The sequence below is a fragment of the Tachyglossus aculeatus genome, chromosome 17 (genome assembly GCF_015852505.1).
Source record: "Tachyglossus aculeatus isolate mTacAcu1 chromosome 17, mTacAcu1.pri, whole genome shotgun sequence".
NCBI lineage: Eukaryota > Metazoa > Chordata > Mammalia > Monotremata > Tachyglossidae > Tachyglossus > Tachyglossus aculeatus.
Window position 1 is genome coordinate 59,049,848 of NC_052082.1, and position 26,776 is coordinate 59,076,623.

Sequence of the window (26,776 nt, forward strand, 5' to 3'; positions counted from 1 at the left end):
CTGCCCCCCATCCCCTCCCCTCCCTCTGCCCCCCGCCCCCGCCCCTCCCGCTGACGACCCCCACTCCTCCCGCTGCCCACGGCCCCCTCCCCTCCCTCTGCCCCCCGACCCCTCCCCTCCCTCTGACCCCCCCACTCCTCCCGCTGACCACTGTCCCCTCCCCTCCCTCTGCCCCCCGCCCCCCCTCCCGCTGACGACCCCCACTCCTCCCGCTGCCCCCCCTCCCCCCCCCCGTGCCCCCCGCCCCGTCCCGGTGCCCGGCGCTCCCGGGGGGGGGTGGGGGCGGGCCCCGCGCGGCGGCCGGGGCTCCCCCGGTGGGTGTCCGCCAGCCAATGGCGGGCGGCGTTGCGCGGGGCTGGGATTAGCCACGGGGCGAATGACTTTCAATCTTACTGGGATTAGCGAACAAAGAGGCTGCTCCCCGGACACCCCCGGTCACCCCCGGGACACCCCCGGGACACCCCACCCCCACGCGCGCGGGGGGGGGAGGGAAGGGAGGGGGGCGCTTTCCCCACCCCCGGCCCCCAACCCCCCCTGGGCCGGGACCCTCCTCCTCCTCCTCCTCTTTCTCCTCCTCCTCCCCCTCCTCTCCCGGATTAGGGGGACGTTCGCCCCCTCCCCTCCTCTCCCCTTCCCTGCAGACCCAGAGAGGGGGGAGGGACCAGTCCTTCTCCCTCCCCCTCCTCCCTCCCTCTCCCCCAGCCCCTTCCAGCCAGATTCAACCCAGATCCCCGGGCCTGGCGGCGGCTGGAGAATTTAGGGACCCCCGAAGGTAAGAAAAACTTTTACTGGGGGGGGGGGTCTTCTCTCCTCTCTGCAACCCCCTCCCCCCACTCCGATCCCCCCGGGGCGGGGGAAAGAAATAAGGCGGGGGACATGTGAGTGGGATTATAATTTCGAGGGAGGGGGTCACCCGGCCCGAGGGGGGAGGGATGAGGGGGGCGGGAAGCTGTCAGCGCCGGGGTTGGGGGACGCTGGGCGGGGGGCGGAATCTGCTGCAGCTGCAGTGAGGTCACGGCTGGCACCGGTGCCCAGAGGAGAGCCAGCCGACGAGGAAGAGCCCCCCAACCCCACCCCCGATCCTCCTAGCCCGGCGGCTGTGGGGGTCTTCGGGGAGTTCCCCCCGCCCCACTTTCCCCCGGCCCCATCCCAGACTTGGGGGGGGGGGTCCGGTCCACTCGGCGGTAGGGAAGGGTCTCCCTTCTGAGGCCCAGTCTGAGCCGTGGGAGGGGCCGGGGGGCGATTTGGGGTCCCCTGAGTAGCCGGGCCCTCGTGCTTGGGGGGCTAAGGTTGGGGGGAGGGATGGGTGGGTGAGAAGCGCCCCCCTCCCGGGCGCTATTGGGGGCAAGACGGATATTGGGGTCACGGTGAGGAGGGGGGTTGGGTGCGGGGTGGAGATGGGGTGGGGGAGATGGCTTGAAGCGGGGCAGATCCTGAGTCTGGGGCCCAGGCCACACCAGCTGACCTCTGACCCGTCCAAGGGCATCTTGGCTCCCCCCCCACCCCAGCTGGATCCCAGCTCCTGGGCCTTAGGGGGCAGGGGGCCAAAGGAGCCAGAACTGGGCGAGGGGAGGGGGGCTCAGGGCGCAAGGGGGGAAGGATAACCCTGAAGGGGCGGGGGGAGAGGGTCTCCCCATCCCCTGGGTTAGGGGGCCATTTTTCTGGGGGTCAGAGTGCTGTGGGAGGGGCTAAAATGGGAGTCCATGAATGGGGGGTAGGCAGTGGCCGGCCTCCTCTGACCTCCAAGACCGGAATGACCGGATGAGGTCAGGGTCAGGGGGCGGGGAGGGCCACCGCAGGCAGAGCTTGCCAGCCCACTGGCTACCGTGCAACCCAGGGCAGGGGTTTTCTAGAGGGGCCGTGGGGCAAGGGGAGAACCAGCGGGGAGCTGGTGTCTGGCTGGACCCCAACATCCGGCGTCAGGCTGGGTTGGGGAGGGAAACTGCTGCTGCTGCAACTGCAGCAAGAGGGATTTAGGGCAGAGTGATAGAGTGGCAGGCAGGCACCCTCCTTGACCGCAGGATGTGCGGCGGGTGGGACCTGTGCCGCGGACACCCTGGCGGGTGACTGTCAGGCTGGGGTGGCCGGGGTCCAGGCTGACCGGCGGTAGGGGGCTGGACCTGGACCAGCTGACCTCAGGTTGCCTCTTTGGAGCTGCGTTTCCCGGGGGCCCTGGAAAGAATCGGCGGCGGGGGAGGGGGAGAAGGGGGTGTCTGTCCACAATCCCTGCCACTCCCGGCTCAGGCTCTTGCTGATTGATTTGGCCACAAAAATGCTATTCCACCCCCTGATGCAGGATCCGGCCCCTCCTCCTGCCCCGTGGCTTCCCGTGGCCCAGTTCCTCCTCCTCCTCCTGCCCAGGTCCCATGGTTCCCCATGGCCCAGTCCTCTCTTCTCCTGTCCTTCTCCCATGGGTCCCCGTGACCCGGTCCTTCCTCCCTCCCTCCCTGCTTCCATGACCATGCCCATACGGCCCAGTCCTCCCTTCTCCCACCCCGTCACTCCCGTGGCTCCCCATGACCCGCCGTGGCCTGGCGGTGTTCGGGGCCGTCGTTGCACCCGAGGGCCCTCCGACCCAGGAGGAGGCGGCCGGCTCGGGGTCCTTCTTGGTGAGATTCCCCTTCCCCCTCTGCCCCTTCCCAGGTGCCTGTCTCCAGGCTACAGTGGAGAGCGGACGTGGTCATCTTTGGAGGATCAGGATGGCCGGGGATTGGGAAGGCAGCCCTTCTCACCGACCCCCTCTGCCCGCCTCTGGTGCCAAAGCAGAGGGTCAGAGACTGGCTGGGCAGAGGGTAGGACTAGTCCCCGCCCAGGGTGGGTCCGGCTGGCTCGGAAGGGTCAGCAGGTGGACAAACCCGGAGGTGGGGAGCCGGTGGCCATTCAAGTTGCGGTGGGGCCCTTGGCCCCGGAAGGATGGGGAAAGTCTCCCTGGCTCCCCACCTTGCTGTGTGTGCAGAGAACTGTACTAAGCACTTGGGAGAGTGCAACATAACAATAAATAGTCACATTTCCTGCCCACAAGATCTTACATTCTAGAAGGTCTCTTAGTGTGGGCCTGGTTCCAGAGGCCTGGAGTGGCGGTGGTGGAGACCCTCCTCACCTGAGCCCTCCACGGGGAGGTGTGGGAGTGTCTCGCCAGACACGGTGAGGGTCACCCAGGAGCAGCAACATTTCCCCCAGGGACTGGGAGACTGGTCAATGAGTGGACGTGAGTATGTGCGGGCCTGCCCCCGCGCACACTTGGCAACCCCCACAAATGCTCAACTGCCCCATGGAGCCGCTCCCATGCAGACATGACCAGGAATTGATCCTCCATGTAGGGTGAGGGGGCCCGTGGCCCAGGCTTTTGACCACCGCAGGGTCAGGCCCTGAAAGCCGGGAGACTCTGGGCTCCAACTCCAGCCCGAGGGATCCGGGTGGCACCGAGGCCTGTTGGCACCCATGTCTGGGGATGAAGAGGCCCTGCTGGAGGTTTTCGCTGGAGATGCCCAGAGAGCAGAAGGTGTTGGGGACACAGGGGCTCCCCTGGGGGTTCTCGCCGTTAGGGTGGAAGTGCCCAGAGAGCAGAGGGTGTTGGGGCTTGCTTCTGGTGCCTTCTCCCAAGGTGCCCACTTGGTGGTCCTGGGTAAACTCTGCCCGGTTGACACCCTTGGCAACAGGAGAAGGGATGGCAGGGGTGGGGAGCTCAGGTTTGGGGAACAGTAGAGTTAGAGTTGGCCACTGGCGAGGCGGCTGCAGGTTTGTCCCTGGCCCCTGCAGTGGGCATGGGGGATCTGTCTGATCCACCCCTGCCTTGTGACGTGAGTCAGTCTTGGGGGGGGGTGGGGGGCGGTGAAGGTGGGGTGTCCGGGGTTAGCTCCATGCTGGGCCTGTCAATGCCTCAATACTTTCCTGACTGTTTGTTTGGGGGAACAGATGATGTGTTTGGGGAGGGGAGGGAGGGACATCTGAACACCCCAAATGTGTAGGTTTTTCTCCTCAGCAATGTCTCCCCAAACAAACCCGTCTAGGTATGACATCGAACTCTTCCTGCAGGGCAAGGGGATGGGAGAACCAGGTTGGTCACGACCCCCATCCCTCACGGGGCTTGCAGTTTAAGAGGGAGGGAGGGAGGGAGGGAGAGCAGGGATATTACCCCGCTTTTACAGAGGAGGAAACAGAGGCCTAGAGAAGTTGAGTGACTTGGCGGAGGTCACACAGCAGGCCAGTGGCGGAGTTGGCTCCTGGCCCTGGTCATTGGCCACGCTGCCTTCGGAGAGGTCCGGGTCCCCAGCACCCATCTGGATTCCGGGGGCAGGGGGAGAAGGACTCCCCCATGATGTATGATGTGGCCCCGTAGGAGAGTCCCTTGAGGGAGCCCCCTGGGGCTGGAGGAAAAGCGAACCACCCTGGGCAGCGGGTCTCGATCATTCATTCATTCAATCAATCATATTTATTGAGTGCTGAAGTGTATGCAGAGCACCTTACTAAGCTCAACAATAAATGGGGTCCCAGAGCTTGCGTGGCTGGAAGGAGTTGGTGGGCGGGAGAGAACCGAAGCTGATGAGGTTTTTGGTTGGGGCGGGGGTCCCAGTGTTTTCCTTCCTTCTAGACTGTGAGCCCGCTGTTGGGTAGGGACCGTCTCTATATGTTGCCAACTTGTACTTCCCAAGCGCTTAGTACAGTGCTCTGCGCACAGTAAGCGCTCAATAAATACGATTGAATGAATAATTGAATGGCGGCGGGCAGGAGGAAGCGGCTGCTCTCTTCAAGTTTGTGCTCAGGAGGTCCTGGGGCGGGCAGGATGCTGAGGAATGGTCCTGGGAGAGGCTGGGCCCCCAAAGCCCCCCACTTTGCCGCCTGATTGCTGGGCTGCCCTGAGGGGACTCCTTACCCTTTCCGAGCCACCCCCAACTGTCCAGGGATGACAGTGGGGAGCATGGAGGCTTGGAGGGCCAGGCTCTGGCTGACCACAAGACACCACAATTCTTGAGTGGCCTCTGGTTGGGCCTGGGAGACCTGGCCCAGAGGGCAGCCTCCTTGGCATTTTGAGCAGAAGCCCAAGCCCCCCAAACCCCAGGCATGAGCCCAACAGGGGCCGTCGAGACTGGGGCTGTCGGACGTAGGGTGGACAGGGTGGTGATGGCAGTAACCGGTCACCCTGCGAATCCCCCTCTCTAGACTATAAGCTCGTGGTGGGCAAGGACTGTGTTATTGTGTCGTACTTGCCCAAGCGCTCAGTACAGTGCTCTGCACACAGGAAGCGCTCAACAAATACAATCGATTGATTGGGCCTCAAGTCCCTGTGACTATTGCCAGAGTGGCCACTTCCCACCCAGTCTCTCGTTGGGATTTTGACTAATGGAGACTTCCACTGTGTGAAGGAAATGGCTACTGGTTTCTGAATCCTGTTAATGGAATACAATAAAAAGTCTAGTTAGGTAAATCTAAATAATGACATTACAATACAGCAGCTGTTAACCGGCTCCCCCGCCCGCCCTCCTTTAATACAATCAGTGTGCAGAGGCGGTAATTGGCTAGGCCAGGCAATTTCTCAATAACCACGCTGTTTTAAAAAGGAAAACGAGACCCGGAAGCTCTGCTTGTCCCCACCGTATGAGGTGGGATATGGTTTCCTGCTTTTCTGAAGGTGGGGGGGGGCCTCAGGGGGACGGGGAGGTCTGAGGGGGTCCGCCACCTCCCCGGGCCAGGCTCTGGCCAAGGATGCCAGGAAAGGAGACATTTTTTAGGGGGATAGCTGTCGAAGGGTCAGTGTAGGGGGGACTGGCCCGTGGTTGAACTCACTGGCTCTGGATTGGGGGTTCTAGACTGTAAGCTTGTTGTGGGCAGAGAATGTGTCTGCTTATTGTTATATTCTACTCTCCCAAGCACTTACTACAGCGCTCTGCACTGTAAGATTAATAATAATAATAATAATAATAATGATGGCATTTATTAAGCACTTACTATGTGCAAAGCACTGTTCTAAGCCCTGGGGAGGTTACAGGGTGATCAGGTTGTCCCAGGAGGGGACTCACAGTTTTAATCCCCATTTTACAGATGAGGTAACTGAGGCCAAGAGAAGTTAAGTGACTTGCCCAAAGTCACCCAGCTGACAACTGGCAGAGCTGGGATTTGAACCCATGACCTCTGACTCCAAAGCCCGGGCTTTTTCCACTGAGCCACGCTGCTTCTAATAATAATAATCATGGTATTTGTTAAGCGCTTACTATGTGCCAAGCACTGTTCTAAGTGCTGGGGGGTGAGATCATCATCATCATCAATCGTATTTATTGAGCGCTTACTATGTGCAGAGCACTGTACTAAGCGCTTGGGAAGTACAAATTGGCAACACACAGAGACAGTCCCTACCCAACAGTGGGCTCACAGTCTAAAAGGGGGAGACAGAGAACAAAACCAAACATACTAACAAAATAAAATAAATAGAATAGATATGTACAAATAAATAAAATAAATAAATAGAGTAAAAAAAATATGTACAAACATATATACATATATACAGGTGCTGTGGGGAAGGGAGGGAGGTAAGATGGGGGGATGGAGAGGGGGACGAGGGGGAGAGGAAGGAAGGGGCTCAGTCTGGGAAGGCCTCCTGGAGGAGGTGAGCTCTCAGTAGGGCCTTGAAGGGAGGAAGAGAGCTAGCTTGGCGGATGGGCAGAGGGAGGGCATTCCAGGCCCGGGGGATGACGTGGGCCGGGGGTCGATGGCGGGACAGGCGAGAGTGAGGTACGGTGAGGAGATCAGCGGTGGAGGAGCGGAGGGTGCGGTGGAGGGAGCGGAGGGTGAGATTGTCCCACATGGGGCTCACAGTTTTAATACCCATTTTATAGATGAGGTAACTGAGGCACAGAAAAGATTGAATGCGTACAAATAAATATGATCAAACGAATGATTCTGTAGACCCTTAAGCCCCCCATCCCCAACTTGGATCTGGGAACAAGGTGTAAGCAAGGAACGGAGATGGGAAAGGCGAGAGTGGGGCTCAGGGAGAAGATGAGCGGGAAAGAGCGGGAGCTGGGGTGAAGTGGGAGGAGAGTGTGGTCAGGGCCCAGGGAGGCGGAGGGCAGGGAAGCCCGCTGAGGTGGGGAGAGGAAGGGCCCCCGTGGCACCGTGACGAGGGCACAAACCGGTTACGTTGGCTGGGGGTGTGGGCGGAGGACGCCTGCGTATGTGTCCCCACGGGCACACGCGCCCCTGCACACAGACACACGCGAACAAACACAGACACACAGTCCGGTCCTCTGTTGTGGGACCAGAGGGGAGCTGGAATTTCATCTCTGGTTTCTGGTGACTCCCCCTCCCCCCTTCTCCAACCCCCCCCCCCCACGCTCCTACATTTCCCTCCCTCCCCACTGCGTGTGAAATTCCACCCCGACTGGGCCTGGATCACGCTGGGCCATCAGCCTTACTGTCCGAGGAGACACGGTTGGGGGTGGGGGACAGTGGCTCTCTGTGGGCGCCCCGGTCTGGGTCTGGCCCGTGGGCGTCCGCCACAGTCCCCCACTGGTGGGGCTGTGGGAGGGGTCTCTGGCGTGGGGGCGGACGGGCCTTGGGCAGACGGGAAGGGACTGCGTCAGACCCCCAGAGACAGTCTGGATTCGGAGCAAGAGTTGGGGGAGAAGGTTTCTCAGTGATGCGCCCCACCCTGCCCAGGCAGTGGAGGAAAAGGGGTTACAGACCCCAACCCAGCCTTCATCATCATCATCATCAATCGTATTTATTGAGCGCTTACTATGTGCAGAGCACTGTACTAAGTGCTTGGGAAGTACAAATTGGCAACATATAGAGACAGTCCCTACCCAACAGTGGGCTCACAGTCTAAAAGGGGGAGACAGAGAACAAAACCAAACATACTAACAAAATAAAATAAATAGAATAGCTATGTACAAGTAAAATGAATAAATAGAGTAATAAATATGTAAAAAATATATATACATATATACAGGTGCTGTGGGGAAGGGAAGGAGGTAAAATGGGGGGGATGGAGAGGGGGACGAGGGGGAGAGGAAGGAAGGGGCTCAGTCTGGGAAGGCCTCCTGGAGGAGGTGAGCTCTCAGCAGGGAGCCTCACCTCCCCCTACCCACTTCCCCACCAGTGTCCCTCAGGAGAAAGGGAGCCAGAGTGCTGGGTGTCCTGTTGTGTCCCTCTCGGGGCTGCTCCAGTGACTCTGTGTGTGTGGTGGAGGGGGGGGGGAGCGTGCGTGTGTGAGTGCACACGCGTGTTCACTTGGCCTTCTCCATTGCAGGCTCTGGTGTGGGTAAGGGGCTGAATCCATGATGACGATGTTGATGATGTTTTAGACTGCGAGCCCACTGTTGGGTAGGGACTGTCTCTATATGTTGCCAATTTGTACTTCCCAAGCGCTTAGTACAGTGCTCTGCACATAGTAAGTGCTCAATAAATATGATTGATGATGATGATGATGATGATGATGGCATCTGTTAAGCGCTTACTATGTGCAAAGCACTGTTCTAAGCGGTGGGGAGGATACAAGGTGATTAAGTTGTCCCACGTGGGGCTCACAGTCAATCCCCATTTTACAGATGAGGTAACTGAGGCTCAGAGAAGTTAAGTGACTTGCCCAGAGTCACGCAGCAGGCATGTGGCGGAGCCGGGATTCGAACCCCTGACCTCTGACTCCAAAGCCCGGGCTCTTTCCACTGAGCCATGCTGCTTCTCTGAATCCGTGAAGCAGAAGGAGTGGACAGGAGGGAGGGGCCGGGGGCATTATCGCGTTATTGCGCTGGGACCACTAGGAAACCTGGAAGGGGCACAGGCTGCGGGCATGGGGGCGGCAGGGCCGGCCTGAAGGTGGGCACTCTGATCATGGCCAGTTCTGAATGTGGGGAAGGAGGGGAGAGGCAAAAGGGTGTCCAGTGTTCTTAAGTGTGGCCTGTGGCCACCCTCACTGGACCTAGGTGAGCCCCCCTCTCCCCCCAAGCTGAGTGACGCCCTCCATCTCCCCTCCCACAGCCCCCACAATACTAGAGAGGCAGCGGAAGATGGCCGACCGGATTCAAGCCTGACCTCTGCTCTGTGACCTTGGGCAACTCACTTAACCTCTCTGCGTCTCAATTTCCTCATCCTTGAAACAGAGTTAATAATACCCGCCTCCCCTACCTCGTAGCGTTGTTGTGAGGGAAGAAATTATGTAAGTAACGTGAGCTCCTTCCCACCAGTCACTCAATCAATGGGATTGATGATTGAGAATTTACCTGGGGTGAAACACTGTACTAGACGCTTGGGGAAAAAACTGGTGAGTTGGTAGACATGTTCCCTGCCCACAAGGAGCTCACAGTCTAGAGAGAGAAGGCAGACATTAAAATAAATTACTAGTGGGGGAACTGTACTTATGTGGGGCAGGGTGGGTGGAATGAATATCAAGTTGTTTAGGTCTGCAGATTCAATTGCTTAGCTGATGCAGAAGGGAGGGAGAAATGAGGGTCCACTCAAGGGAAGTCTCCTCTCCCACTCCCACCCAAGCCACTCACTTTGCTTCTTTTTTTATTTAATGGCATTTATTAAGTGCTTACTATGTGCAAAGCACTGTTCTAAGCACTGGGGTAGATATAATAATTAATTATAATTATAATGGCAGTTATTAAGCACTATGTGCAAAGCACTGTTCTAAGCGCTGGGGTAGATATAATAATAATAATGGCATTTATTAAGCGCTTACTATGTGCAAAGCACTGTTCTAAGCGCTGGGAGGTTAGAAGGTGATCAGGTTGTCCCACGGGGGGCTCACAGTCTTAATCCCCATTTTAATAATAATAATAATAATAATAATAATAATAATGGTGGCATTTGTTGAGCGCTTACTATGTGCAAAGCACTGTTCTAAGCGTTGGGGAGGTTACAAGGTGATCAGGTTGTCCCACGGGGGGCTCACAGTCTTAATCCCCATTTTAATAATAATAACAATAATGGTGGTATTTGTTAAGCGCTTACTATGTGCAAAGCACTTTTCTAAGTGCTGGGGAGGTTACAAGGTGATCAGGTTGTCCCATTGGGGGGGGCTCACAGTTTCAATCCCCATTTTACAGATGAGAGACCTGAGGCACAGAGAAGTTAAGTGACTTGCCCAAAGTCACACAGCTGACAGTTGGTGGAGCCGAGATTTGAACCCATGATGTCTGACTCCAAAGCCCGGGCTCTTTCCACTGAGCCACGCTGCTTCTCCTTGAGAACACCAACCTTCTCACTGCACCTCCATCTCATCTATCTCGCTGCCGACCCCTCGCCCACGTCCTGCCTCTGGCCTGGAACGCCTTCCCTCTTCATATCCGGCAGACAATCGCTCTTCCCACCTTCACGGTCTTATTCATGGTATTTGTTAAGCGCTTACTATGTGCAAGGCACTGTACTAAGCACTAGGGTAGATACAAAACAGTCAGTTGGACACAGTCCATGTCCCATATGCGGCTCAGTCTTAATCCCCATTTTCCAGATGAGGGAACTGAGGCCCAGAGAAGTGAAGTGACTTCACCAAGGTCACACAGCGGACGAGCGGCAGAGCTGGGATTAGAACACCTGTCCTTCTGACTCCCAGGCCTGTGATGATGATGATGATGATGATGGCATTTATTAAGTGCTTACTATGTGCAAAGCACTGTTCTAAGCGCTGGGGAGGTTACAGGGTGATCAGGTTGTCCCACAGGGGACTCACAGTCTTCATCCCCATTTTACAGATGAGGGAACTGAGGCACAGAGAAGTTAAGTGACTTGCCCAAAGTCACACAGCTGACAATTGACGGAGCCGGGATTTGAACTCATGACCTCTGACTCCAAAGCCCGGCCTCGTTCCAATAGGCCACACTGCTTCTCTAAGAGACCTACCTTGACTACGTCTTCATAGAGAAGCAGCGTGGCTCAGCGGAAAGAGCCCGGGCTCTTCGGTTCATCGGTTCAAATCCCGGCTCTGCCACTTGTCAGCTGTGTGACTTTGGGCAAGTCACTTCTTCTCTGGGCCTCAGTTCCCTCCTCTGTAAAACGGGGATTAAGACTGTGAGCCCCACGTGGGACAACCTGGTCACCTTGTAAATTCCCTAGCGCTTAGAACAGTGCTTTGCACATAGTAAGCGCTTAATAAATGCCATCATTATTATTATTCTCTGGGTCTCAGTTCCCTCATCTGTAAAATGGGGCTGCAGACAGGGAGCCCCCCGTGGGACAACCTGATCACCTTGTAACCTCCCCAGCGCTTAGAATGGTGCTTTGCACACAGTAAGCGCTTAATAAATGCTATCATTATCAAGCACTTAATACAGTGCTCTGCACGCAGTAAGCGCTCAATAAATACGATTGAATGAATGAATGAATTTTCCCCATACTCCCTCTCCCTTCTGCATTGCCCTAGCACTTGGATTTGCTCCCTTTATTCACCCCATCCTCAGCCCCAAAGCACTTATGTTCATATCCATAATTTATTTTTGTTAATATCCGTCTCCCCCTCTAGATTGTAAACTCCTTGTGGGAAGGGACTATGTCTTGCAGCTCTTTTATCGAGTACTCTCCCAAGTCCCTAGTACAGGGCTCCAAATAAAGTAAGCAGTGAGAAACAGCAGGGTTTAATAGAAAGAGCACGGGCTTGGGAGTCAAAGGACCTGGGTTCTAATCCCGGCTCCACCGCCTGTCAGCTGTGTGACCTTGGACAAGTCACAACTTCTCTATGCCTCAGTTCCTTCATCTGCAAAATGGGGATTCAATGTCTGTTCTCCCTCTTACTTAGACTGTGAGTTCCATGTGGAACCTGACGATCTCGTATCTACCCCCGTGCTTCGTTCAGTCCTTGTTCCATAATAAACCCTATTATTTAAAGCACACAATAAGTATGATTGATTGATTAATTATCTGTCTTCCCTATCAGCCTCTAAGCTCCCTGAGGGCAGGGATCATGCCAACTCTGTTCATCATCATCAATTGTATTTATTGAGCGCCTACTGTGTGCAGAGCACTGTACTAAGCGCTTTAGTACAATACAGTACAATTTAGTACAGTTGTTTAGTACAATACAATCTGTTGTATTGTGTTCTTCCTCTCCTTGAGTACAATCACTGCTCAGCACACTGTAAACGCTCCACAAATACCATTGGTTGGGAGCACTTAATAAAAATGCTCTGCAATAACTAGGGAATTATTCATTCATTCGATTGTGTTTATTGAGCGCTTACTGTATGCACAGCACTTTACTAAGCGCTTTAGTACAATACAGTACAATTTAGTACAATTGTTTAGTACAATATAATCTGTTGTGTTCTTCCTCTAGTTGGGTACAATCAGAGCTCAGCACACTGTAAACGCTCCATAAATACCATTGGTTGGGAGCACTTAATAAAAATGCTCTGCAATAATTAGGGAATTATTCATTCATTCGATTGTGTTTATTGAGCGCTTACTGTGTGCAGAGCACTGTACTAAGTGCTTTAGTACAATACAGTACAATTTAGTACAATTGTTTAGTACAATACAATCTGCTGTATTGTGTTCTTCCTCTCGTTGAGTACAATCAGTGCTCAGCACACTGTAAACGCTCCATAAATACCATTGGTTGGGAGCACTTAATAAAAATGCCCTGCAATAACTAGGGAATTATTCATTCATTCGATTGTATTTATTGAGTGCTTACTGTGTGCAGAGCACTGTACTAAGCGCTTGGAAAGTACAATTCACCAATACAGTCCTACCCACAGTGGGCTTCCAGTTTAGAAGGGGGGGAGACAGACATCCAAGCAAGTAAACAGGCATTAAGATAAATAGAATTATAGATAGGTACATATATACACAAGTACCGTGGGGTGGGGTGGAATTAGTCCAGGTTGTCCCCCCACCCCTGCTGCCCACGCACCTTGGCTGAGGCGCTGGGGCATGGGAGGGTCCAGGGGAGTGGGAAGGGAGAGCCCGCTGTTGGGTATGTGTTGCCGACTTGTACTTCCCAAGCGCTTAGTACAGTGCTCTGCACACAGTAAGCGCTCAATAAATATGATTATTGATGAGAGGGAGGAGCAGGAGGAGCTAAAGGGCACAGGGAAGGGGAGCTACACAGGGAAACTCCTGGCCCCCGGAAAGACTGTGACTGGGGGCTGGGAACTCCAGGGAGCCGGGCAGCTCCGGGCGCAGTGGTCCAGCGGGGGACTTGGGCAGGATTGGGGGTGTTGGCAGGATCCGTTCTGGCCTCTCCCTCCCTTCGTGGCCAGAGAGGCAGCGTGGCCTAGTGGATAGACCCTGGGCCTGGGAATCAGAAGGACCTGGGTTCTCATCCCGGCCCTGCCACTTGTCTGCTGTGTGACCTTGGGCAAGTCACTTAACTTCTCTGGGCCTCAGTTACCCCATCTGTAAAACGGGGATTGAGACCTCGAGTCCCACATGGGGCAGGGACTTTGTCCAACCCGATTTACTTGTACGTACCCCAGCGTTCAGTACAGTGTCTGGCACATAGTGAGAGATTAACGAATACCACAATTATTATTATTATTATTAAATACTGTAAAAATAGAGAGCATTGGGACACCTGTCCAGCGGGAGGGTCAGTATCCGCCGGGCCCTTGCCCCATCCCCAGTGATGTCAGGAGAAGCGGCGTGGCTCAGTGGAAAAGAGCCCGGGCTTTGGTGTCAGAGGTCATGGGTTCAAAGCCCGGCTCCGCCACTTCATCATCATCATCATCAATCGTATTTATTGAGCGCTTACTATGTGCAGAGCACTGTACTAAGCGCTTGGGAAGTACAAATTGGCAACATATAGAGACAGTCCCTACCCAACAGTGGGCTCACAGTCTAGAAGGGGGAGACAGAGAACAAAACCAAACATATTAACAAAATAAAATAAATAGGATAGATATGTACAAGTAAAATAAATAAATAACTTGTCAGCTTGTCAGCTGTGTGACTTTGGGCAAGTCACTTCACTTCTCTGGGCCTCAGGTCCCTCATCTGTAAAATGGGGATGAAGACTGTGAGCCCCACGTGGGACAACCTCATGACCTTGTATCCCCCCCAGCGCTTAGAACAGTGCTTTGCACATAGTAAGCGCTTAATAAATGCCATTATTATTATTATTATTATGTTACTCAGTAGGTCACGGGCCCCTTGGTGCTCTGACTCCAGAGCTTATGGGGCTCTGGGGTGGGGGGTCTCCTCCCCACCTTGCAGTGCTGTGCAGCGTTCCGGCTCAGCCTCCCGGCCCACAAGACTCTAGTTATGATTGGTGTCAATATTAGTCATAATAATGATGACGGCAGCTGTTGCTCAGCACATAGTTCGGCTCAAGAGCCGGGGCAGATGCAGGGGTCTTCACCTCAGACACGAGCCCCGCCCCAGCCAGGCTCCCCACCTCGGGCCGGGAGAACGGGGCTCCCATCGGAGAAGCAGCGTGGCTCAGTGCAAAGAGCACGGGCTTTGGAGTCAGAGGTCATGGGTTCAAATTCCAGCTCCGCCAATTGTCAGCTGTGTGACTTTGGGCAAGTCACTTCACTTCTCTGGGCCTCATTTACCTCATAAATGAGGTATATACGTATATATGTTTGTATGTATGTTACTCTATGTGTACATATTTATTCTATTTATTTAATTTTGTTAATATGTTTTGTTTTGTTCTCTGTCTCCCCCTTCTAGACTGTGAGCCCACTGTTGGGTAGGGACCGTCTCTATTTGTTGCCAACTTGTACTCCCCAAGCGCTTAGTCCAGTGCTCTGCACACTGTAAGCACTCAATAAATACGATTGAGTGAATGAATGAATGAAAGGGGATGAAGACTGTGAGCCCCCCCGTGGGACAACCTGATCATCATCATCATCATCAATAGTAGTTATTGAGCGCTTACTATGTGCAGAGCACTGTACTAAGCGCTTGGGAAGTACAAATTGGCAACATATAGAGACAGTCCCTACCCAACAGTGGGCTCACGGTCTAACCTGATCACCTTGTAACCTCCCCAGCGCTTAGAACAGTGCTTTGCACACAGTAAGCGTTTAATAAATGCCATCATTATTATCCCCAGGGTGCAGCCTGAGGAAACTGAGGCACGGAGCAGGTCAATAACGATCCCACAGCAGGCCACCGGGGGCAGGGCTGGGACGAGAACCCAGGCGTCCTGGCTCCCGGGCTGTGTACTAGGCCACACTGCTCTACTAGACACTCCTTTAGTTCTCTGCACACAGCCAGAGCTCAATAAATGTGATTGATCGATTGAACGGCCACCCAGGGCAGACTGGGCCCCGGGTGCCTGGAAAGGACAGGGGGGAGGGGGGAGCCGGAGAGGGATGGGAGGTGGGGCTTGGGATGGGTGTGAATGAGGGTCAGTTTCTCCAAAGCAGCCCCCCACCCCCGGATCCCCCCATCCCCCTCTCCGCGAAGCCCCTGCGGGCTCAGCAGGCGGGAAGATTTCCAGGTTGGGGAGATTAAAGGCCCCGGTCACATTGTTCAAATACCACGAGATTAGTTGCCAGGGAGACCGCAGCGGTTGCCATGGACACCGGGGGGCCCGGAATTAGGATTGCGATTTCTCATCCCTCTCACAGCGACTGGAGCTGCCGCCCGCGGCCCCTGCCCACGGCCCCCCTGCTTCTCCCCACTCCCACCCCCTGCTCACGGGCCCTTCCCGCTGCCCACCTCCCCTTCGGGGGCCTGGGTCCCTCATTGGGGCCGGGACATCTCCCCCATCCACCCCCATCTCTAGCTTGCAGCATCCATGTGGGCTGGGGGGCACCTGGGATTGGGAGCAGTGGGTGCCCCCACTCCGGCTCCCACCTCTGGCAGAGTTCATCCTTGGACCCTCTGGCTGGCCCGGGCTTGCCGAGCCCACGGCTTGGGGAATGTGGGGCAACCAGAAAAACCTCACTGCCCCACCTCCCCGGGGCGGCGGGCAGGAGACGCAGCCCCCAGCCCAGCCGGAGCTAGTCTAGTGGGCTGACGCTGTCGGGGGGAGTGGGCGACGAAGGCAAAACCACCCTCGGGGTCCCCTCCGGCCCTGTTCCGGATGCTGGTTGTGGGGATCCTGGACAGGAATTCAGATTAGCCTTCTCCTGGGGTTCGCTAGCCAACACGTAATGGCTGGCTGCCTCTGCGTGGGTGTGGATGAGCGTTTGTGTGTGTTGAGGGGGGCCTTTGAAGGGAGGCAGGGAGATGAGGATAAATCAGAGAAGGGCCCCTGGAGACGGTGGCTATAGTCAGGGGCCCTCAGGGAGGACAGGGTTGTGCTCCGGAGGGAATTCCATTTTGGGGGAGACAGGCAGGAGGCATTATCCTGGGAGGAGCAAGGAGCGCGAGCTTGGAGCAGCGGGAGAGGAGAGTTGATTCGTAGGAGGGGGTGATGGGGTGGGCAGCCTCGAAAGTGACGGTCAGGAGCGGCCTGGTGGCTCGGAGGGACTCGGGGCGGGGGTCTGGGCCCGGAGGAGCCTCCGGCTTCAGCGGCGGGGGCCGGGGCTCACACCTGTCTCCTTCCCCCTCCTTGTTTTCTAGGTGGACATGGCTCTGCCTGGGCGCCCCTGGGATGGGTCAGGCAACAGCTCCGGGCCGGAAGCCTGGACCCCAGAATTCTCCCGCAAGGATGAGATTGTCACCAGCCTGGTGTCGGCCTTAGACTCCATGGTGAGTGGAGTGGGGTGGGGTGGGGCAGCCAGTTGTCTGGGTGGTGGCAACTGGACAAACTGGGTGGGATCACTGGGTTGGGGAGGGGGACCCTCCCCTCTCCCCCCCCCCCCCCCCACCACACACACTGGCCTTCTCAAGTGGAAAAGGGGTCAGGTACCTGTGAGCAGTGGAGGTGGGCAGGACCAGATGCTTGGGTCAGTGAGCTTGCACAGCAGTGTTGATTTCCATTGCACAAGCTCCCTGATGGGTGCCCCAGGGGTACCCCTTCTGCCCCCTTTCAGGGTGTTTCCGGATGTTCCTCTCCCTTACATGTCCTGGGGTACCCACGAGGTAGTCTGGGTGATTGGCACATAGTTCATTCTTGGTGGTATTTATTCAGGACTCACTCAGTTCCGAACACCGGGGTAAGTCCTGGGGTGGATACGAGATCGTCAGGTCGGGTACGGTCCCTGTCCCTCACCTGGGAGAGCTGAGTTCCCCTCCCATTTTACGGAGGAGGAACAGGCCCAGAGAGGTTGAGTGACTTCCCCGAGGTCCCTCAGTAGACTGGGGGCAGGGCCAGGACCAAAACCCAGGTCTTCTGACTTCTGTTGTCTCCCTGCCCTGCCCCCAACCCTGCTCTCCCTGCTAGGCCACACTGCCGACAGGCACAGGGGAGGTGGGCAGACGACCTGGGCATGCTCTCAGTACCTCCCAGGACCCCTGCCCAGCTCAATTGAGGCCAGGGTCTGTTTGGTCCTCCCCTGCCCCCGCCACCCCTCCACCAGGGCAACCGAGAGGACCAAGGGGAGGTGAACAGATGACAGAATGACTGACACAGGGACCCCTCAGAGCCCCCGACCCCTCCGGGGTGAGCCCGACCTTCATCAAGGGAGCAGCAGGGTGAGGGCGTGGGGTGACGGAGAGACCATTTCTCCTGCCCCTCAGTGCTCGGCCCTGTCCAAACTGAACGCGGAGGTGGCCTGCATCGCCGTCCACGACGAGAGCACCTTCCTGGTGGGCTCGGAGAAGGGCCGGGTCTTTCTCAACACACGGAAGGAGCTGCAGGCCGACTTCCTGAGGTTCTGCCGTGAGTGCCCGCCCCACCCTGCCCACCTGTTCACCTGTCTGCCTGCCCGCCTGAGCCCGTATCTGCCTGTTACGATCCCCCATTAATTTGGGGTCCCTCTGGGGTATGGGTCAGCAGCTGCTCCCCGTTTTGGAAGATCTGCGGGGAGAGGAGGACTGGACTCCTGCCTCCCCTCCTGGTCCCCTCACTTCCTCTCCTTCCACCTCCTCTCCTCCCATCCTCCTTACTCTCTCCCTGACATGTCTGCCGGCCCTGTCTTAGAGACCTCGACCAGCGAGGGAGCGGGGGACGGGGGCTGCTCTTTCTCATTCTGTCCCTGCAGAAAGGAGATTAGCCAGGGCCGGGGGTGGGACGTGAAGCGTGGTAGGGGCAGCCTGGTTGCCCTGGTTTATGTTGGGGGGGTCTTTGATCAAGAAAGAGAGGGTACTGGGGAGGGGGCTGGGGTTAGGCCCAGGGAAGGAGCAGCTGCATTAGCTGAAGCCCCTTCAGCCTCCCCCCACAACCCCAGGCTCCCCTGACCCCTACTACAGGCTGTCTGTTGGCGGCTATATATAGTTGAGCAGGTTTATTTTGGGGCTGAGACTGTGACCTGTTCCCCACTCTCTCCTTGTGCTGTGCTGCCGCTGGGGAGAGCCCCCCCATCCACCCTACCCCTGTGCTGTACTGGGGCTGGGGGAGCCTCCCCTCCCACCCCCGCCGCCACCCCGGCCACCAGTGGGACCTCAGGAAAAGCTGAGGTGGAAGGGGTCATGAGGGACAAGGGTTCAGGCTGACATTCAGTGATTCAGCCGTATTTCTTGAGCGCTTACTGTCTGCAGAGCACTGTATTAAGTCCTCGGGAGAGTACGCTACAACAAACAGACATTCCCCGCCCGCCCCCAGAACAGATAATAATAATAATGGCATTTATTAAGCACTTACTATGTGCAAAGCACTGTTCTGAGCGCTGGGGAGGTTACAAGGTGATCAGGTTGTCCCACAAGGGGCTCACAGTCTTAATCCCCATTTTACAGATGAGGTAACTGAGGCCCAGAGAAGTTGTGACTTGCCCAAAGTCATCATCATCATCATCAATCGTATTTATTGAGCGCTTACTGTGTGCAGAGCACTGTACTAAGTGCTTGGGAAGTACAAGTTGGCAACATATAGACAGAGTCCCTACCCAACAGTGGGCTCACGTCTAGAAGGGGGAGACAGAGAACAAAACCAAACATACTAACAAAATAAAATAAATAGAATAGATATGTACAAGTAAAATAAATAAATAAATAAATAAATGAGTAATAAATATGTACAAGCATATATACAGGTCGCACAGCTGACAATTGGCAGAGCCAGGATTTGAACCTATAACCTCTGACTCCAAAGCCCGTGCTCTTTCCAGTGAGCCACGCTGCTTCTCAGCAGATGTGGTGGGGTTACAGGTGCTGTTGCCTTCACAATTGGGGTCACGATTCTATTGCTGAATTGTACTTTCCAAGCGCTTAGTACAGTGCTCTGCACACAGTAAGCGCTCAGTAAATACAATTAAATGAATGAATGTAACCAGGCTTCTGGTTGGGTTTGGAGCCGTTCTGGGTGCCGCGTGTCCGTGGGTGAGGTGCTTGACATCTTTGGGCCTGGGTGGGGGTGGGAGATAGTGCCAGGGGCAAGCTGTGCCCCAGCCCCTCCCGCTTGGTATCCACAGGAGGGCACCGGCGCCCGGAGCCGGAACTGGGCATCCCCAGGAAGGGCCGGGACCGCGCTCGGGGTGACGCCCGGGCCCCTGCCGACCCCGGCTCTGATGTCTTCCTGCTGCGGAAGATGGTGGAGGAGGTGTTTGACGTCTTGTACAGTAAGGACTCCTTCACCTGACCCAGGGTCGGGTGGGCCCTTGCAGGCCGCTAGTTGTCTGCGAGGCTGCTTGAGCTCTGGGCCTGTGGGCCTGCTGACCTCTGATTATCAATCCGGGGGCAGGATGGGGGGTGGGGGGCTCCTGCTGCCCACGGAAGGGGCAGCCCCATTCCCTTATTCAGCTTCTGTCCATAAGCGGCCCAGCCAGGATTCCCCCCGCACCACATGGGAAAGGTGGATTTTTCCAACCCCTCCTCTGGCCCCGCAATCCCCTCTCCCTCTGGAGAAGGGAAGACTCCCCCCATCTCTGGGCTCTGTTTGCTTGGACCCCTTATGAGGGCTACAGCTGCCCCCCTGGGCCCTGCTTGTGTGGGTCGGGGGTCCGGTGTTGGCGGGGGGCCCACCTGTTGGGTCATGGGACAGAAGTCTCTTTGGCAAAGCTGGGTCGGGTGGGGTGGGCGGTGCTGACTGTCACGGGGACTCCCTGCTTTGGGCTCTCACTGCCTCGGCCTTCCCCCCGGCCCACCCCGTGCCGTGCCCGCGCCCCCAGGTGAAGCCCTGGGCCAGACCTCGGTGGTCCCGCTGCCCTACGAGAAGCTGCTGAAGGAGCCGGGGCTGCTGGGCGTGCAGGGACTCCCGGACGGCCTGGCCTTCCGCCGGCCCGCAGACTACGACCTCACTGCCCTGCTGGCCATCCTGGAGCAGAGCCATCGCATCCGCTTCCGCCTGCGCAGGTGTGCCCCGGGGGCGGGGCGGGGGCATGCTTTTCTCTTTCCCCAACTGCACCTGCCCCCCTGTCCCTTTGTCTTGCCATCTCGCTGTCCTGGGTAGGGGTGGGATTGTCTCTTGCCGTGTCTCTGTGTGACTCTAACTCCCTCTCTGTCTTGGTGTCTCTGTTTCTCTGTCTCTCTGGCTGTGCGTCTGGTCTCCCTGGACCTCTCCTTGTCTCTGCTCTGTCTGTCTGGGACTCTCTCGCTCTCGCTCTTTCTCTATCTCTCTGGGTGTCTCTGTCTCTGTCTCCCCCTTTCCATCAGGCCAGCCGAGGACACCAGCCGGGAGTCCGAGGTCAGCGGCGTGGAGCCGAGCAGCGTCTCGGGGGCTCCTAGGGGCTCCCAAGGCCCCGGCCCCAACGCCCCCAAACTGCCTGCCCTGGACCTCCCTGTCCCCCCGGTCACCTCAGCCGCTCCGGCCCCCGTGGCCGTGGCGGGTTTCCTGTATGGTGTCACGCTGCCCAGCCAGAGAGCCCTGGACCTGAAGGCCGAGGGGCCGGTCAGCGTGCCTGGCCCCAACCCGGCCAGCGACCTCGCCTTGCCGCGCCCACCCACCGAGCAGAAGGCCCCACCCACCCAGGAGTTCGCCGACTGCTGTGGTAACGCTTTTGCCTGCAGGGCCCTTGGGGAGGAGGCCCCAGGGTTTGGGGACGTGATGGGTAGGGGGAGATCCAGCGTCCGGTCCTGGCTTCACCCCCGGCCTGCAGCTGGGTGACCTTGGCCAAGCTACACAATCTCTGTGCAGAGATGCTTCGGTGTAGGGTGGTGGATGGGAAAGCAGATGGGCGAAACCTCCCATTCTCTGCGAGTCGGTGTCCCCCCTGCCCTTGCAGTGATGACACCCTCAGGAATTTCCCATGCGTTCAGAGCCATGCGTGCGTTACTCGGGCCCCTGTGTTCTGAGATCACGGCCCGGGACCGTGGCCCCCACGGGGCTTTGATCCTATGAACCCCAACACTCTCTGCCACCGCCTCACCCCGTGCCGGCGACGGGCAAGGGTCGGCTCCCCGTTTTCCAGATGAGGAAACTGAGAGTTCGCAGAGAAGCAGCGTGGCCTAGTGACAAGAGCACGGGCCTGGCAGACAGAGAATGTGGGTTCTAATCCCGACTCTGCCGGTTGTCTGCTGTGTGACCTTGGGCAAGTCACTTAACTTCTCTGTGTCTCGTTACTTCATCTGTAAAATGACAATTGAAACTGTGAGCCTCGTATGGGACAGGGACTGTGTCCAACCTGATCAGCTCGGATCTACCTCAGAGCTTAGAACTGTGCTTGGCACATAGTAAGCACTTAACAAATACCACCGTTATTAATAATAATAACCATTATTATTATTAGCAGCAGTGACAGACTGGGGGTGGAGCAGGGATTAGAACGCCGCTCTCCTGGCTCCCGGACCGTGCCGCCCTCCTCGGTCCCCGTGGTTAATGTGGCTTCCCTCCCCGCGTCTCCCCCACTTCCAGGACAGAAAGCCGGCGGGCCACTCATCCAGAACGTGCACACGTCCAAGCGGGTCTTGTTCTCCATCGTCCACGACAAGACCGGTAGGAGTGGCCGGCCGGCCCGGCGGAGGGGTCCAGCCCCTGGGGCCAGACTGACGGGGGACGGGCAAGGGAGCTGGGGGCCGGGAAACCCCGGAGTGACTAACGGTGCCAACCCCGGAGTGGCTATCGGTGCCATCCTTGTCTCGATAGAGAAATGGGACAGCTTCATCAGGGAGACTGAGGACATCAACACCTTGAGGGAATGCGTCCAGATCCTCTTCAATAGTCGCTACGGTCAGTGGCTGGGGTGGCCATCCTGCGACCATCACCTGTCCGGGAAAGGGCCCCGGTGGGGAGGGCGATGTGTGCCAGGCGGTGGCCATCCCCGGGATCATGGAGGGGCGGAGACATGGCAGCTTTTGAGATCCTCCCCCGGTCCTCGGCCTGCACAGCGGAAGCCCTGGGCCTGGACCACATGGTTCCAGTGCCGTACCGGAAGATCGCCTGTGACCCCGAGGCCGTGGAGATCGTCGGGATTCCCGACAAGATCCCGTTCAAGCGCCCCTGCACCTACGGTGTGCCCAAGCTCAAACGCATCCTGGAGGAGCGGCATGGGGTCCACTTCGTCATCAAGAGGTGCCCGGGCTGGGGAGACCAGGGTGGGACCGGGGGGGTGCTGACCCTATGTAGAGCACTGGTCTGGGCGCTTCTTCTTCAGGGAACCTGGTGTTTGCAGGACGCCCTGCTGGATCACTAGGGGGATTCAGTCAGAGGTGGAGAGGGGAGATTCAGGAGTGTGGGATGGTCCAGGCTGGGTCACTGGCGGAGAGTCCGGGAGAGGTTTGGTCCACGTGGTCACTGAGGGAGAGCTAGGGATGGGGGAGCAGTAGCCCTCTGATAGTGGTGTCTAGGTCAGCCAGGAGGCCAGTCCTGTTGCCCAAAGTCAAGTGTGGCAGCCCCCGAAGTGCTGAGGTCTTCTCTCTCTCTCCTTCCCCTCTCCCTCCCCTTCTTCTCTCTCCCTCCCCTTCCTCTCTCTCCCATCTCTCCCGCCCCCCAGGATGTTCGATGAACGGATCTTTACAGGTTTGTAAAGAGGGCTGGGGGTCCTGGGCTGGGGGAAACCAAGGATTTGGAGTCCCAGGCCACAGGCCTTGGGGTGCCTAGGGTGAATTGGGGAGACAGGAGGGGTTCCCCTGCTCTAGATGCCCAGGAGACCTCTTGGTGACTCCCCTATGGGCTGCCCCTGAACCCCTCCCCCACCCCAAGCCGGAGTTACTCCCATGACTCTGGACAGCAGGAATGGAGGAGTCAGGATCTAGGGGAGGGCCCCAGGGGGCCTGGGGGAGGCTGTCTCCCTTGAGGCCCCCCCACCCCTGGACCCGCCACAGGAAGCAAATTCTCCAAAGACCCCACCAAGGCGGAGCCGGCCAGCCCTTCGGACGAGTGCCCAGCCGACAGTCAGAGGTCAGCCAGCCTGGGGCATACTGGCCGGTGAGTCTGTCCCAACCCGCCCGCCTGGAGCCGTGGGTGACCCCGGTGGGGTGGAGGTGGGGGTGGGGGCTGTCTGCCCAGGCCCGTGGGAACGGAGGCCCCATATGCCTCTGCACAGCTGACAGGGGAGCGGGGTGTCCACAGAGGGTCAGGGCTTCCCTTCCCCGGGGTCCAACCTTCCCCTCGGGCACCCTTCCCCCAGCCCCCCACCATCCTGGGAGCCTGGGCCCGGAGCCGAGGCCAGGCCGGTGGCCCCCTCTGATCCGCGTTGGGGGTTGCCCGGACCCTCCCCACGGTCCCTCACCTCGCCCGGGTCTGTTCGGATCCCGCAGGTTGGAGCAGTGTGGTGTCACGGCAGACTGTGAGCCCGGTAACCCAGCGCCCGGAGGCTGAGGGTGGGGGCAGGGCAGAGGGCCCGGGCCCGGGGTGTGGGAGTGTCCCCCTGAATCCCCAGACAAGCAGGCTGATGCAGGGCCCACTCTGAGCCAAACAGTGTGCTGAGCACTGGGGCATCTGCAGGGCAATCCGATTGGATGACGTCCCCATCCCACATGGGGCTCCCAGTATTAGGGAGTGACATCGAGCCTCTTATCCCCATTTTACAGAGGGAGAAAGTGAGGTCCAAAGAGGTTAAGCAACTTGCCCAAGACCGCACAGTAGGCAGGGGTGGAGTTGGGGTCAGAAGCCAGCTCTCCTGAGCCCGTGACCCCCTGCTCCAGTCTCTTTCCACCATGCTGTCCTGCTTCCCCGTTGGGAAGGATCCTTTCTTTCCCCCCTTGTGTTTCTGGGGACCCTGTCAGCTCCTCCTCCCGGGATGAATGGGCCTGAGGGGCTGGGGGTGGGGCACGGTGGATATTCTCCGGTTTGGTCCTGGCCTGGGAAGGGGGGCGGGTGGGAGGTGGGGTCCTAACTTCCCTGGGTTCCCATGTCCCAGGCAGACCCACCACCCTGTCCATCCCGCTGCTAGGTTCTCCCCCACATGCTCCCTGGTGGGCAGGACAGAGCCAGCACTCCGGGTCCCGATGTCTCCAGCGTGTTCAGCGGCCCCCTCAGTGTCTGGGGATGGGGGGTGGGCAGGGGAGCAGTGGTTCTCTTTGTCCATCCTTCCGTCCCCTGGTCCGGCCAGGGGCTGCAGTGAGCCCCCTCCCCTCTACTTTCTCCCCGTCCCTGCCCCAGGGCCCTCCGGGGAGCTGAGCATCCTGCGAACCATCAAGGTGGAACCGGACGATCCAGACGACATCATCCAGGTCACAGTTCCAGGTGGGCGGATTGCCAGGTTGTGTCCGCCAGGGTCAGCTGCGTGTGGGCGGCAGGGTCAGCCAGTCTGCGTCCAGCGGGGGTGGGGCAGGAATGAGAGGATGATGCCTCGTAGCCAGGCATGGGGGCTTCTCACCCGTCGCCCGGAGGGCTGGGGATTCCGGGGGCCGGGAGACCTTGGGATCTGGACCAGAACAGATGTGGGAAGTGGTGCAGGGGGCAGGTCACCCCATCTTTGCCTCCAAAGCTGGCGGGTCTCTTGCCGTTCTCTTGCCCCCAGACCCATCTCCGACCTCCGGTGAAGTCCCCTGCATGCTCAGCGGCCCCCTGGCAACAGACGAGTCCGGCTTCAGGCAGGACACGTTGGCAGGTAAGAGCTCGGAGGGTGCCGGGAGGGGACCCTCCCCCGCTTCCTGCCTCCCAGCACAAGCTGGGTCCCCATGGGTGAGCTGCTCTGGGCCACAGGCAGGGTGATTTGTTAAGCGCTTACTAGGTTTCAAGCACTGTGCTAAGCGCTGGGGTAGATACATGAAAATCAGATCAGACACAGTCCTTGATCCAGACAGGATTCACAGTCTAAGGAAGAGGGAGAACAGGGATTTAACCCTCATTCTACAGATGACGAAATGGGGGCCCAGGGCAACCCAGTGACTTGCTCCAGGCCAGCAGTGGAGCTGGATTAGAACCCAGGTCCCCTGTTGCCCAGGCCCGGGTCCTTTCCCCTCTGCCATGCGGCCTCCCTGTCTTTTCAGCCAGATTCCCCTCCACCTACCCTCACAGTACCCCCTCGGGGTTAGGGCAGGGGTAATAATAATAATAATGATAATTCCAGTATTTGTTAAGCACTTACTATCTGCCAGGTACTGTACTAAGTGCTGGGGTAGATACGAGATAGTTGGGTTGGACACAATCCCTGTCCCACATGGGGCTCACAGTCTTAACCCCCATTTTACAGGTGAGGAAACAGGCACAGGATGGAACAGCGATGGTTGTCCCCATTTCCTAGAAGGGCCAGCAGAGGCCCAGGGATTTTCCCCAGCAGCAGGCTTGGAACAGAGGTCTCCAGACTCCCATGCCTACGCTATCTCCACTGAGTTGCCCTGCCTCCTTGCCCCACCCGTGGAGGGCATCCTGTCCTCCGCTCCTCAGTCTGGGCTGGGCTGACTGCGAGCAGTTTTGGGGGGGGTCCCCTAGGCAGAACCCCTTCCTTGTCCCCCACCACGGCTGTGCCTGCTGCCCTGCAGGACTAGGGAGGGTGCCCCAGGCCACCCCCCGACAACGGGACCCTCTGGGGCTCCCCACCCAGAGAATGGCATGGGGACAGGCAGGGCAGCTATGATGGGCCCCCCGCCGCTCCAACCCCTGAGGAGCTCACGGTCCCGTCAAAGTCTGGGCCCGCAGCTGGACCCCTGGGGGCGGGCGGAGGGGCCTGGCCCGGAGGCTAGGGGTTGGGGGTCAGGTGGAAGGGGCCGGACTGACCCGGGGTCTGGCTCCTAGACCCTGTCCCTCCCGGATCTGCCCCGGCCGACCGAGCTTCCTCCCCTCCAGGTTCGGACAAAGGGCCTAGCGTGGAAGCGCGGCCTCAGGACAAGCCGGTGGACGGTGAGAGGGCTGGGAAGTTGGGTACCAGGGGGAGCATCCTCCGGGAGTCCCAGAGGGCTGACCTCCAGATGACTCCACTCCCCCGGGGCTGAGGGTGGGGGCCAGGAGGTGACCCCAGCCCCCAGACACCCCATCCAACGAGCTCTTGAAGGGCCGGAGGCAGGGGGGAGGGGGCTCGTTCTGATCCTGGGCCGGTTCTGCTCCAGACAGCATCGGCGATGTCATCCGCCACTTGAGGAAGCAGGTGGAGGAGCTGTTCAACACATGCTATGGTGAGCCTCCGCCCCCACCCTTCCCCTCCTCTCCACCCACTAAGTAGCCCCCCTGCCCCTCCTGCCCTCCTCCTCAGGAGCTCGCCATCCCTTCCGTGGTGGATAGAGCACAGGCCCGGAAGTCAGCAGGCTGTGGATTCTAATTCCGGCTCCACCACTTGTATGCTGTGTAACCTTGGGCAAGGCTGTGCCACTTGGGCAGTTCACTTCTGTGCCTCGATTACCTCAGCTGTAAAATGAGGATTGAGACTTTGAGTCCCACGTGCGACAGGGACTGTGTCCAGCCCAATTTACTCGTATCCACCCCAGCGCTTAGTACAGTGCCTGGCACGTAGTAAGCACTTTACACCTATCGCAATTATTATTTTTATTATTATCATTCACCCGTGCTCCCGGAGAGGCGGAAGGTCAG

The 26,776-nt window shown here is 57.9% G+C and overlaps 1 protein-coding gene across 7 annotated transcripts in view; it reads left to right on the forward strand.

Moving 5' to 3' along the window:
- Window positions 1-645: 645 nt before the first annotated feature.
- GTF2IRD1 (GTF2I repeat domain containing 1) overlaps window positions 646-26,776 on the forward strand; it is a 34,928-nt gene continuing 8,797 nt past the window's right edge. For 3 of the 7 annotated variants that reach the window (XM_038759223.1, XM_038759226.1, XM_038759225.1), the window contains exons 1-16: window positions 646-772; window positions 16,456-16,584; window positions 17,515-17,656; window positions 19,344-19,490; window positions 20,040-20,223; window positions 20,524-20,858; window positions 21,722-21,802; window positions 21,953-22,036; window positions 22,195-22,378; window positions 22,800-22,825; window positions 23,131-23,233; window positions 23,566-23,603; window positions 24,410-24,493; window positions 24,771-24,860; window positions 25,988-26,092; window positions 26,299-26,364. In XM_038759223.1, coding sequence (XP_038615151.1) covers window positions 16,462-16,584; window positions 17,515-17,656; window positions 19,344-19,490; window positions 20,040-20,223; window positions 20,524-20,858; window positions 21,722-21,802; window positions 21,953-22,036; window positions 22,195-22,378; window positions 22,800-22,825; window positions 23,131-23,233; window positions 23,566-23,603; window positions 24,410-24,493; window positions 24,771-24,860; window positions 25,988-26,092; window positions 26,299-26,364 — 1,792 coding nt within the window. In that variant the 5' untranslated portion in view covers window positions 646-772; window positions 16,456-16,461. Of the gene's footprint in view, window positions 773-2,568; window positions 2,610-16,455; window positions 16,585-17,514; window positions 17,657-19,343; window positions 19,491-20,039; window positions 20,224-20,523; window positions 20,859-21,721; window positions 21,803-21,952; window positions 22,037-22,194; window positions 22,379-22,799; window positions 22,826-23,130; window positions 23,234-23,565; window positions 23,604-24,409; window positions 24,494-24,770; window positions 24,861-25,987; window positions 26,093-26,298; window positions 26,365-26,776 lie in introns of those variants that run through there. The other 4 variants (XM_038759230.1, XM_038759228.1, XM_038759229.1 and 1 more) reach the window with 4 other exon arrangements.